Source organism: Rattus rattus, chromosome 2, assembly GCF_011064425.1.
Source record: "Rattus rattus isolate New Zealand chromosome 2, Rrattus_CSIRO_v1, whole genome shotgun sequence".
NCBI lineage: Eukaryota > Metazoa > Chordata > Mammalia > Rodentia > Muridae > Rattus > Rattus rattus.
The window spans coordinates 117,782,853-117,795,889 of record NC_046155.1 but is presented as its reverse complement, the minus strand read 5'-3'; the positions used below and the strand labels follow the sequence as shown (position 1 = coordinate 117,795,889).

At 43.8% G+C, this 13,037-nt stretch overlaps 1 protein-coding gene across 1 annotated transcript in view; it reads left to right on the top strand.

Moving 5' to 3' along the window:
* The window catches only part of Adamtsl3 (ADAMTS like 3), a 291,589-nt gene that overhangs the window by 153,780 nt on the left and 124,772 nt on the right, over positions 1 to 13,037 (top strand). The window contains exons 8-9 of the mRNA XM_032893300.1: positions 2,061 to 2,135; positions 8,072 to 8,229. Coding sequence (XP_032749191.1) covers positions 2,061 to 2,135; positions 8,072 to 8,229 — 233 coding nt within the window. The remainder of the gene's footprint in view (positions 1 to 2,060; positions 2,136 to 8,071; positions 8,230 to 13,037) is intronic.

Here is a 13,037-nt window from a genome sequence, read left to right as displayed (position 1 = left end):
TGATGTTTGCTTTTTCCCACGGGAGCAATTTTAGTGGCTCATCATTGAGTCTGCCCATGGCTTCTAATGCTCTTCATCAAATTTAAGGATGTTTCTTCTATTCCTGATGTTAATAAGACAGGTATAAGCAATGTATGCTGAATTTTAGGAAGTGGTTTTATCTATAGGTATGGTTAAAACCAAGTCTTTGTTCCTCGGGTTTCCAAGTTCATCGGTGCTCAATCAGCCATTCACTTGAGGACATCATTTCTTTGTGCTCTTTTGAGAGAGTTCATAACCAATTTGTTCCCTATTATTTAGTGTTTTATCTATACCCTTTATCAAATGGGTTCATAGGCACCAGTTTTCCAGGCTGCTTCCTTTCGGTGAGGGTTTCAGAGGTACACTGATCCTGAACTTGTCCTGATAGCCTATCATTCTTACTGTGATCTGGAACCGAACTGTTTGCTTAAGCAAACCACTGAACTGAGCAGGACCCCCGTTGAAGGAATCAGAGAAAAGAACTGGAAGAGCTTGAAGGGCTTGAGACCCCATATGTACAACAATGCCAAGCAACCAGAGCTTCCAGGGACTAAGCCACTACCTAAAGACTATACATGGACTGACCCTGGACTCTGACCTCATAGGTAGCAATGAATATCCTAGTAAGAGCACCAGTGGAAGGGGAAGCCCTGGGTCCTGCTAAGACTGAACCCACAGTGAACTAGACTGTCGGGTGGAGGGCGGCAATGGGGGGAGGGTGGGGAGGGGAACACCCATAAGGAAGGGGGGTAGGGAAGGGGATGTTTGCCCGAAACCGGAAAGGAATAACACTCGAAATGTACATAAGAAATACTCAAGTTAATAATAAAAAAAAAAAAAAAAAAAAAAAAAGGTTTCCAAACACTCTCACAGCAAAAGTCTTTGGCCCTCACCTTTTTGCTATTAATAGTTATTTCAGCTCTAATCTTCCCAACTTAAAATTAGAATTAATATTTAAATATATGTCATACTGTATATTATTTTAAAAGCACATTTTGTTACAGAAACTTCAGAATGTATCCTGTTCTCTGCTCCCTGGCTTTCAGTCTCTCTCTGAGATGACCATGCCCTCAGTGGGAGCTCCCCTTCACATCTGCAGGGCAGTGGAACTGGAGTGCCTTGTTGTTACTCACTAGCGAGCATCCACAATCCTCTGTTTCACACTCCTATGTGTACATGTGTACACTCTTTGTCTTCCCGTTCACACACAATATAATGTGCCATATGCATAAAAGATAGTGTCATATGTATTGCTGTAACTTATGTAATTCTGAAACACATATTTCTAGTATAAGATTATACCATATGTATTATATACATACATACATACATATATATGTATATATACATACATATACATATATATACATATATACATATATATATACATATATGGGTCTACATGCACATGTACCACCATACCTGGTACTTTTATTTGAGTGCTGAGGGTTGAACCTAGGTCCTCACGCTTGGAAGACAAGCATTTTACTATGATTGAGCCACCCCTTAAAACTACCATCACTACCACAGTTTCAGTCATTTTTAAGTGTATGGTTCAGGGGAACCATCACCCTCACCCAGAGCATCCTATAACTTTTAAAACATGAGTCCTCTACCCGCTTAGCAAAAACTCTGTGTTTCCCTCTTCCCCGAACACGGATTATCAATGGTCCTACTTTCTGTTTGTGTGAACTGTCTCAATTGCCCTTTAACAATTGATTTCACTTGGTACAGTTTCTTCCTGGTCGATCCATGAGAGCTTGTATCAAAATGTCCTTTACCTGCAGGTACAACATAGGTGCCATTATGTGGAAGGCCACTTGTCGGGTCCTGTGGACAGTGCTACTGTGAGCGTGGATGTGCAAACACCTGCGTGGGTCCCTGCTCCCAGTTCTCACAGGCATCTACCCAGAAAGCAGAGCCACTGGGCATGTGGCTGTTTATATGAGGAACTGCTGAGCTCTTAACCCATGCTCGCTCATACTCCTGGGTCTTCAGCACTCAAGTTTTCATTATGTTCGCCTTGTGTTTTTTTCTAGAGGAAGAAAATGTGATTGCTGTTCCCTTGGGCAGTCGAAGTGTGAGGATTACTGTGAAAGGACCTGCCCTGCTCTGTAAGTAGAATTTCACCTTAGCATGTTACAAAATTCCCTGACAGCAATGTCAGAAAAACAAATGAAAACCCATGGCAGGCATTTCTGCCCACTATACTCAAACAGTCTAGGAATATACAGTATACTGCAGGAACTGTTTTAAATCCACTTTGAAGAATTGAAATGGAATTTTATCATTTCATCCCTCCCCCCTTTAATCCTCTCCCTCTCCCCTCCACTCATTTTCTTTGACTATTCGTGTGTGTGTGTGTGTGTGTGTGTGTGTGTGTGTGTGTGCGCGCATGTGTGCATGCGCTATGAATTGATCTGTTCTCATGGTTTAGGGTGGAGAGGATACCAATTTGATCTTAATGTCCTCGTGAAAGGGAAAATCAATTTTGTATGTAAAATATCTATACAAGGAGTCAAGGAGATGTCAGAAGTTTGGAACTAAAAGAAGAACAAATTAAATATAGACCTACGAATGACCTTCGACCCGGAAGGACAGGCTTTGCTGCTGATTTATCATGGTTTCCAGCCCAGATGTCAGTGAGGCTAGTGAAGGCTTTGTGAGCTGCAGAGAGTGTCTATGGAAGTGCAGTGGAGCTGTTTCTTCACTGAGGTCAGATGACGTCTCTTACCTTAGAGTTGTTGCTTAGGGTGGAAGCTGGAAGTGGCATGGTTTCCCTGCTCTCTGCCAAGATATCCTTGTAGCTTCAGGCAACACTCCCTTAGCTGTATACAGAAGACAGTGGGTCTCAGACAGACCAGACCGGGCTGTGAGTTTGAAGAAGCTTATGGGATTTAGGGGATTATTTTTATTGTTTTAAATTCTGTGTCTGTGTAGGTGCATACCAGTGCAGGGGCCTATGGGGGCCAGCAATATCCAAATCCCTGGAGCAGGACTCGTAGGCAGTGGTGAGCTGCCCAACAGAGCTTCTGGGAATGAATCTCAGATCCTTAGCAAGAGCAGTACAGTCTCTTAACCACCGAGCCATTTCTTTACCCTGATTGGTTGAATTTGGTTAGGTCTGCACATCCAGAACAATAGACACTACCAAGAAGCCACACAGAGCGAAGGTGGCTGAGTCAAATATATGCAGCTGACTTTTTTCTAGGCCACTACCACAGATTTCTTTTTTAAAACCATAAGAATTTCTCGGGGCCGGTAGCGTCTCACATTTCTGGTAATGTGTGTGTGGGTGTGTGCGTGTGTGCATGTGTGTGTATGAATACATGTGTATGTATATGTTTGTATGTATGTGTATACATGTATATGTGTATATGATTGTATATATGTATGTGTGTATGGGTGTGTATGTATATGTTTGTGTGTGTATATATATATACCTGTTTGTATATGTGTATATGTATGTATGTATATATGAGTATGTGTATATGTGTGCATGTGTATGTGTATATGCACACATATGTATGTGTGTTTGCATGTGTGTGTATTGTATGTTTGAATGTGTGTATATGTAATGTGTGTATGTGTATGTATGTGTGCATGTGTATGTGTGTATGCATGTGTATGTGTGTGTGTTTGTAGGTGTGTGTCTTTGTGTATATATGTGTGCATGTGTATGTGTGTATGCATGTGTATATGTGTGTGTTTGTATGTGTGTGTCTTTGTGTATATATGTGTGCATGCACACATGTAGGCAGGAGTGGAAGTGCCTGTTGAAGCCAGAGGTGTATATCAGGTGTCTTCCTTAATCACTCTGCACCTTATTCTTTGAGACCTGAAGTTCACCAGGCTGCCTGATTGGCCAGCAGGCCCCACAGATCTGCCTCTCTGGATCCTCAGTGCTGGGATTGCAAGCGCTTGCTACTGCATCTGAATTGTTTTTAGTTTTTTCGATGGGATCTGACTCGGGTCCTTATGCTTGAGTGGCTGGCAGCTTACTGACTGAGCCATCACGCCATCCTTAACTTTGGAGGGGGGGGAAATTCTTAACCCTTTACGATTTGCACTAATGACACACACTTTCTTGGAAATGCAGTATCAAACATTTGGAGATGTGCTTTCTGAATGGTTTGAAACTCTTTAGCACTCTGGAGTCAGTCCTTCCTCCTTGTAAATTCAAATGTAACACCTAGAAACTAGCAAAACTCATCCTCATTAAATTCCATGAATCATCTCAGTAATAAAATTGTGAGATATCGTTTGAACTAGAAACTATAAAAGCACCAGGAATGGTGATACATGCCTGTAACCCCTAATCACCTAGGAGCTGGAGTATGGAGTGGGGAGTGTTCAAGCCAGCCTTGACTTCACTGCAGATTCCAGGCCAGTTGGACCATGCAAGGCTCTATTCAAAAAAAAAAAAAAATCCCCATTTCACATAGAGTTACATCAATAAATAACAAATCGGGAAAGTGCTAAAAATTCACAGCAACTCTAACCTTCAAATGAAAATAGCAGAGAAATCTATCAATAGTTGAACTAATAATAGCAGGAACTAATCAGGAGGTGTGGAACATTATTCGCTGATAAAAAGGGAAGACATTCTGAGGCATGCTGCATGGTGGATGGTCCTTGAAAATATTGACCCAGTGAAAGCTGCCAGCTACCAAAAGCCCCATGTCATCTGATCCATCAGACGGAATACCTAACAAAGACAGCTACAGAGATGGAAACTAGATGGGCTATGTCCTGGCTCGGTATGTTAGATGGGGTAGCAGAAAGTGTTGCAGTCTTAGCCTGTGGTAAAAACGCTGTGATTGAGGGCTGGAAATGAGCTCAATAGCATGAGGTCTTGGGTTCAATATCCAGGACTGAAGAGGTGGGCAAACAGACCACAAAGAAAGCAAGAAACTGGGTGGGTTCTAGGACATGCTAGTTAGGTATCAACAGTTGTTTATTAGTTATTTATGTAAAGTGTGTGATTTGGGGAATTTCTTGAAACAGAATCTCACGTGGCCCAGACTGGCCTGGGACAATTGTTTAATGTGTTGCCCTAATGACACTGAAAACCGAAGTTCAGTTTTGGAAGGTGGTAGTGTTGTTTTGAGAGGAGGTCTTGCTCTGTGGTCCCGGTGGTCCTGGAACTCATCCTGTACCCTAGGCTGGCTTTGAACTTGTGCTAAACTTCCTGCCTCAGTCGCCTGAGGCCTCGGTTTGCCAGTGTCAGCTACCATGTTCAGCTTTAAGGGACATTTTCAGTCATAAAAACAGAATACACAAGCAGTAAACAGAATAAGTTCAGGCGAATGCCCCGGGGAGGCCTCATTTTCAGGAGCCTGTGCTGGTGGATGAAGCCTGGCTTTGTATTAGAGACTGGCACTCTCTGCGGTTCAGAGTTCAGAAGTTCTCCCACTTCTCCAAGTGACAGATCTATTGCTTGGAGTTTTCCTCTTCTGGACAGCCCCACGGGCAGCTCTGGAAGTCTTTCTGAAAGCCACCCCCTTCTCCACTGGCTGACTGGCAAAGGATTTAGTTTACAAGTCTGAATTTCACAGTACAGAAGGGGTTTTGTTTTCTTGTTTTATATAACTGGGGTTTTTTTTTTATAAAAAGCTATATTTCTGAGATCAAGCTTATTTTTCAGTATTAAATCACCCTTTAAAAGTCCACATTAGCTGTAACCTTCCAAGTGGCTGCAGAATTGAAAACTGAGAATGCTCGGTACCATTAATTTCAAGTCCCTTTGTTGTGGGATGGAATTTAATTATAGAATGTCCATCTTACAATCTGCTCTTTAAAGCCTGAATTTCTAGCATGTTCTAATCCTAGCCACATTACTGTAGGGAACACGCAGCCCTAGATTTTCCAGCCATGTGTTCCTCCCCGAATGGAAGCAGTAAGAAAGTCTCTGCAAAGGCAACGTCATTGTTTTTGTAATTATAGCAAATGTAATTATAGCAAAGCTAAGGCTTTAACTACGTCTGGCTCAGCTGGTGAAGTGACTTAGCAGCTAATGGCGCTTGCTGCCAAGTCTGGCTACCTGAGTTCAAGCCTCAGGAGCTATGTGATAGGACAAAGAGCCACCAGTAATGTGGCACACACACACACACACACACACACACACACACACACACACACACACACACACAGACACACACACACACACTTTTAAAAAAAATCTTTAAAATTCCAAGTAATAGTAAACCAAATGCTCTAATAACTATAATCCAAAAGGTCAATATGTCACAGGCTGGAACCTCCACCAACTGCAAGAATACAATTTTCTCCCCAGTTCTGTCTTCTGAGCATGACGGGAACTATGGCTCTATACATGACCGAAGGAAAGCAATGCTGAGCAGGACAGGTACACTCTGCAGACCTGCACTTGCTGTGGGCCTAAGTCTGGGGTTGAAGGGCTAGCTGTACGCCCTCACTCACAGCTACCTAAGAATGCCTTCCTAACCTCCACAGCCAAGACCAGTGGTTCTCAACCTTCCAACGCTCTGACCTTTTGATAGAGTTTCCCATGCTGTAGTGACCCCCACCCTCCCAACCATAACACTTTTTCATTGCTATTTTATAACTAATCGTGTTAGGAAGTCTTTTACACTGTGATTAATCATAATGTAAATAAATATCTGTGTTTTCTGGTGCTTTTAGGTGAGCCCTGTGAAAAGGTTGTTTGATCCCCAAAGGGGTCACAGCACCGAGATTGAGAAACACTGGTCTAAACAAATCTCTTGTTCACCTGGTTTTGCCTCTTTCCAAAGATGCCACGGTGTAAGTCCTTTAGTTAGAGACAGCTAGAAGCATTCATTATTTTTGAAGCCGTCATTATTTTTCTTAAGTACATATTAAGATGTTTAAAGTTGTCCTTTCAGGGGCTGGAAAGACGGGCCAACAGTTACTCTTTCAGAGGACCTGGCTTCAGTCCCGCACCCTCGCCGCAGCTCACACTCTCCTGTAACTCCAGTTCCAAGGGAGCTGATGTTCTCAGACTTTCATGGGCTTCTGCATGCATATGGTACATGTATGATTGTGCTGGGCTCACATGCAGAAACATAAATATAAATTAAATATATTAAAAGTGTACAATTATAAAATAAGTTGCAAAGATTTGGACATAGGAGAAGGCAGTGGCTCGTGATGGTGCTTTCTACCATGCGAAGCTGCTGGTCTACTCGCTCACGTCTCCTCTTCTTACTAGGGAGGCTGGAGGGGAGAAGTTACTTTGGCAGTGGACAATAGAACTCAGAGTCACATTTGCTTCCTTAATAGTGGTGGGACGATCAGAGACTCCTGGGGTCTCCCACCTGCTTTAGATGCCACAGAGGGCTCTACGGGAACTCAGAACTACAGCATTCACTTCTGTAGGTCTCCCAAATCAAACTAATGGAAATAAACGCTACCCTGTGATTTTGTGGATGGATGTCATGGCAACTGGCTTTCCTTTGCTCCCAGATCACCTCTCCAGATTCCCACCCAGTCCTTGCTGAGTTCCTGGGAAGTGTGGAAAGCTGTTCTTCAGCACTGTGGCAAAGCAACAGTTGCTCTAACGCAGCACACATCTTAGCACCAGTTCCTGGCTTGGCTGTGGTGCCGTAGATTCACAGCCCATGGACAAGATAAGAGAAGGCTGCATAGGGAGTCTCTGTGCTTGTTTGTGTGAATTTATACCTACTTAAAAAGAATATTTTAAAGCAAAGTAGAGATCCTTCTGAATGGGTAGTAAGAGACAGCTTCCCTCATTCCGTGATATTGGCATAAAAGAGTTCATGAAAAAGCACAAACTGAGAAAAGATTCCTGTTTATTCTGTGGTGGAAATGGTTCTGAGAACTCAGGTAGATATGGGCCCAAAAGCCCTTGCCAGCACCTCAAAGTCTCACATGTCTGTTCTTCCAGTATCAAACAGTGTCCATCCACCGAGGAGACAGAGCCATATTGGTTGATCATACCTGCTGGTGTTGCACTTAGCAATCGTGTCATTTAAAAATCAAATGCCTTTAGAATGGTTCCCATATTGACATCTTATTTTCAAATTTTCAGTTATTGAGTCAAAAACACTTCAAGGAAGCAGGGGAGAACACAGCTTCAGCAGCCCTGGGGTTTTCGTTGTGGAAAACACGACGATTGAGTTTCAGAAGGGCGCCGACAGACAAACCTTCAAGACTGCGGGACCCCTGATGGCTGACTTCATCTTCAAGGTAGACGGACCGTCTTCAGAGGATCCTGGTTAAGCACAGCAAGGGGAGCACAGTGGGCGTATCCATTTGACCAGCCCATCCCCCAAGAACTGTTCCCCTCTCACAATTAGAGACTCTAGGAATTAAGAATCAATCTTTGTTCTTCCAGGGGAGATAATTTCCTATTGGTCACCCCTATGTGTCACGCTCAGTTTAAGCCCATGTGGATTTTGACAGAGATGGGTACTAGTTAAGCATGTCATCCTGGGGAAGAAAAGGAGAGGACAGAGGGTTATTCTTTGGCTTCCTTGACAGGGGCTGTTCCTTCCATCCTCAGCCCTGCAAGGCTGTTGTAACGCAGCAGTTAATTCAAGATCAGGATCACGGGTGATGAGGAACCCTGCACTAGCATCCTCTCAGCCTGTGTCTTCCCAGAGCTGTGAGCCCACTTCTCTCTCTAGGTAGAGTTGAGCCATCTTCCCTTGTACAAAGGAACAAAGTACAGAGATCAACCTATTGCCAAAGCAACGCAAGTTAAAACCAACCTGGTGTAGATACAGAAGAAAATGAACAAGGAATGAAAAAAAAAAAAAACACCCGATTATTCAGTGAGCAGTGCTTTCTTCCATTTCTAGAAAAATCATTCAAAATGTAGCAGAAGAATGAAAATTGCCTTAATGGTCAATTATACCTTTATGAAGGAAAATGATGTTCATTACTTTTCTGGTTGCTATAACAACGAAATCTTGGACACAAAGAAATGTAAGGGAGGGGAGAAGGAGGGCTTTACTTTGACTCACAGATGGAGGGTATAGCCTATCGTGGTGGGCGAGCCATGATGGGAACATGCCGTCAGGAAGGAGAGAGAGAGAGAGAGAGAGAGAGAGAGAGAGAGAGAGAGAGAGAGAGAGAGAGAGAGAGAGAGAGTCAGGACCCACATCCAAATGGGCCTTCCTGTCTCAGCCTATTCTAGAAACCCCTTTACAAACACATCAGAGGGTTGCCTCCCAGATGATTTTTAGATCCTTACAATATTAAGCATCACAAAAGACCCCTGAAAGCTTTTTATAAACTTTGTGTTTAACATAGTAACTTGACAAAGAATGCTCTATTGAGACATTGGTTGTCCTTGCCTCCAGAGAGACATGGAGTGCTTTGACTAGATTGGAGAGCTCATCTGAATCTCTCGGGTCCCACTTCAGCCTGCAGTGTGACAAGCCAAAGGTTTTAAATAGTGTGTGATTGGTTTGTGCTAATTGACAGACTCTAGAGTCACCTGGAGGTGGGCTCCTGGGCTTGCCTGTGTGAGGTTACATGGGTTATATTAGCTGAGGTGGGAAGACTGACCTGTCTACAGTAGGTGGGGGGATTCTTTGCCTGGGGTCCTGGACTGTGTGCTGAGTGGAGTGAGTTGAGAGGTCAGGAGCATTTCTTCATCCCTTGCTTCCTGGCTGTGAATGTGATGTGCCAAGCTTCTTGAAGCTGCAGCCTCCTTGTCTTGCCCATTGTGACAGATACGACAGGTACAGTAGCAGGAACAGAAAGTAATATACAGTGATCAGTGCTGGAAAATGAAGAGACTTTTTAAAATATAAAAATACTAGTTGTTATTTTTTTCTGCTGTAAAAGTGAAAGAGATTCGGCAAGTAGCTGGCCTGTTCTATGCCAAGGAGGTTGACGTCGCTCTCTGGTTTGCCATGGCCCACACTTCTCCAGTTGCCTCCCTCATGTTGCATTAAAGGCACAGGCATCTTCTACCATTCAGTTTGTTCCCAGTATCTGTCATCTGACTGGCTTTCATAGGAGTCGTGCATGGGATCCAGAAAGAAACATACTCATCTCTTTGGTCTGTTATTATAGCATGAATTCTTTTTTTTTTTTTATTAACGTGAGTATTTCTTATTTACATTTCGGATGTTATTTCCTTTCCCGGCTTCCAGGACAACATTCCCCAACACCCCCTCCCCTTCTATATGGGTGTTCCCCTCCCCATCCTCCCCCCATTACTGTCCTCCCCCCAACAATCCCGTTCACTGGGGGTTCAGTCTTAGCAGGACCAAGGGCTTCCCTTCCACTGGTATACCATGAATTCTATACTTCCCCTGCAGTGTTCCTGCGTGATTCTCCCTCACACACATAGACATAGTATTTCTTCCTTTTAATTGCTAAGAGTATCTGTAATCTCCTTAAGTCAATATAGAGGACTCCGACTGGGTAAGAGACAGCGATTGCCTGGATACGATACCTACGAAGATTAGTATTTCAAGACAGTGTTACAGTGTCTGCATTAATAGAACTTGAGATCCTGTCGATTCTTTGCACAAAATTGTACATACTCATAAGCTTTAGATCTCTCGGTATGTGGGTGCATGTGTGTGCTTGTGCATGTGGAAGCCAGAAGTCCATGTCAGCCATTGCTCCTTGGGAGCTGTCTAGTTTATGTTTGAAAGACAGTCTCTCATTGAAACCCTGGACTCATTGATTAGGCTAGGCCGACTGTCCTGTGAACCCAGAGATCCCCCTGTCTTGTCTCTCAGGGCTGGAATCACAAGTGTGTGCCACTATCCCCAGCTTTTGTTTTAAATTCAGTCGCTGGATAGCAAACTCAGGTCTATACATGGCAGGTACTCTATCAAGTGAGCTGCCTTCCCGGCCAGCAAACCAGTTCTGTGAGTTTTCTATATATGCACGCATAGTTGTATACCTCTGTGTGTGTGTGTGTGTGTGTGTGTGTGTAGGAGACATGCATTTTTGGGAAAGTGCCCTTAAGTTCATTTATAACACATGATTCTTAAAATAATTTTAACACTATGTATTCACGTATCACTTGCACAAATAAAGATTATTTCCAACCTCGTTACCCAAACATGCACTCACCTCTTAGGAAGCTGTGATTTGACAACGTGCCCTCTGCACTCTGATTTAGCAATCCCCTTGTCCTCTGTCAGAATCCTCACTCCCTCAGACTGAATAAACAGCCTGGACTTCAGCTTCAGTGTCTGGAAAGCCTTTGGGCTCTCGAGACTGAAGGGGTTGTTTAAAAACATATTTATCAAAGAGGGTGTGACACACAACTAACTGTGTATAAACAGAGTGCCATTTCCATGCCTACAGCCGTGTTCCTCCATGGGCTGTGGTGTGCTTGGTGGGAGAGAATCTGGCAAAGTTGGAGACACTGAAAATGGAGCAAGAGTGACTCTGGTGTTGTTTTTCTCTGGTTCGGGAGCTTGTCCAGATTATGGGTGTTTCTAGGAAATATTCTTTTTATCAGACACTTTTTTTTCTTCTTCCAATTTTGGTTCAGAACATTGTAGCGTTGCCCCGCTGTGCTGTGGCTGAGGTGAAGGACTCTTCACTTACGTCCATCTTTTCTGGGACCACTATGCAGTCAAACAACACTCCTTTGATTAGAGGGAGGGGAAATGTCCATATGGGGCCATTGATGACTGTCCCCGCATGTCATAATATCTCTTGTCTTACTCCATTGAGGACATCGGGTATAGAGATGGCTTCCTCCTAAGATTGAACTCTGAGGCAGCAGGGCCCGGGGGCCACCTCCTCCATGCTACTGGCAGCACAGTTGTGGGGATACTGGACTCTGCTTGTCTTCACCATATATGTCATAAATTTCATAAAGAGCAGAGCTTTTAGTAAAGGGTCTGTTGGAAACTGCTGTGTTTTTATATATAACGTACATTTCACCCAAGAGAAAAAATTCTGTTTTCTACTCTTTAAGAAGCCCTTTTCTCATGGCTAGACTGACCCGGGAAACCTTGTCTTTTTTCTTTCTGTGGGTTTCTGGCTCTATAATCTTGTTTTCCTGAACAATAGTTTCTCATGGTGGCTCCTGTCCCATCTCTGTTGCTACGGGGTGGTCTACCCTGGAATATGAGGACTTTGCTCCTGCAGTCCGTGTACCTGGCCATCCGGGGCAGTAGATACTCTTGGCTAAGTCACTGCTCTTTTGGGCAGTTGCTGACTGGCGAGCTAGAGCAATAGCTCTCAACTTTCCTAATGCTGCGACCCCTTAATGCAGTTACTCCTGTTGTGGTGACGCCCTGCCATACAATTATTCTCATTCCTATCTCATAATTATTCTTTTACTACTGTTATGAATTGTAATGTAAGTGTCTGTGTTTTCTAATGGCCTTAGGCAACCCTGTGAAAGGGTAGTTTGGCCCTCAAAGGGGTCACAGCACACATGTTGAGAACAGCTGATCTGTAGGCAGTGCTCGCCCAGAGGGGATTTCCCTGTCATTGGCAATATTGGAATCTGTGTGCAAATGGTTAGGATTATCAAGTTGGAGTATGTTTCGTCGAGATTACCTTAGGAGATAAAATTAAGTTACCTTAATGAAGATACGTGTTTCCTGTGGTAGAAACCTCTCTGGGGGACATAGGAGAGAAAAACAATTTGTCTTCTTTGTGAAGTTTTCCCCTCTACAGCCTGTTGCCGAGGCAGAGTCATTTTCATTCAGTTCAGAGATTTTGTGTTCCTGAAGGAGTATATTTTCCGGTTGCGTTCCCCCTAGTTTTCAAGCACGCCATCTGTCTCCAGGTGTCTGTGACCCAGCTCTGGTAGTTTGGATGCCCTCTACCCAGAGTCTTGCTAGAGAATTATGCTGGTTCATCTAGCTGCCTGGATTCTTTTCTGCCAGAGAACAAGCCATGGCCTCACCACGTGGGGGCAGCAGAAGTGAAAGCCACAAATTCCCAAGTGCTTTAGAACACAGCCAGGTGGCAGGGATGAGGGATGAGGGTGGGGGAGTGGTTTAGGGCCAGGATCTGCCTGGTCTTCCAGAGGTTGTTATTAACAGAGTGCAGCAGAT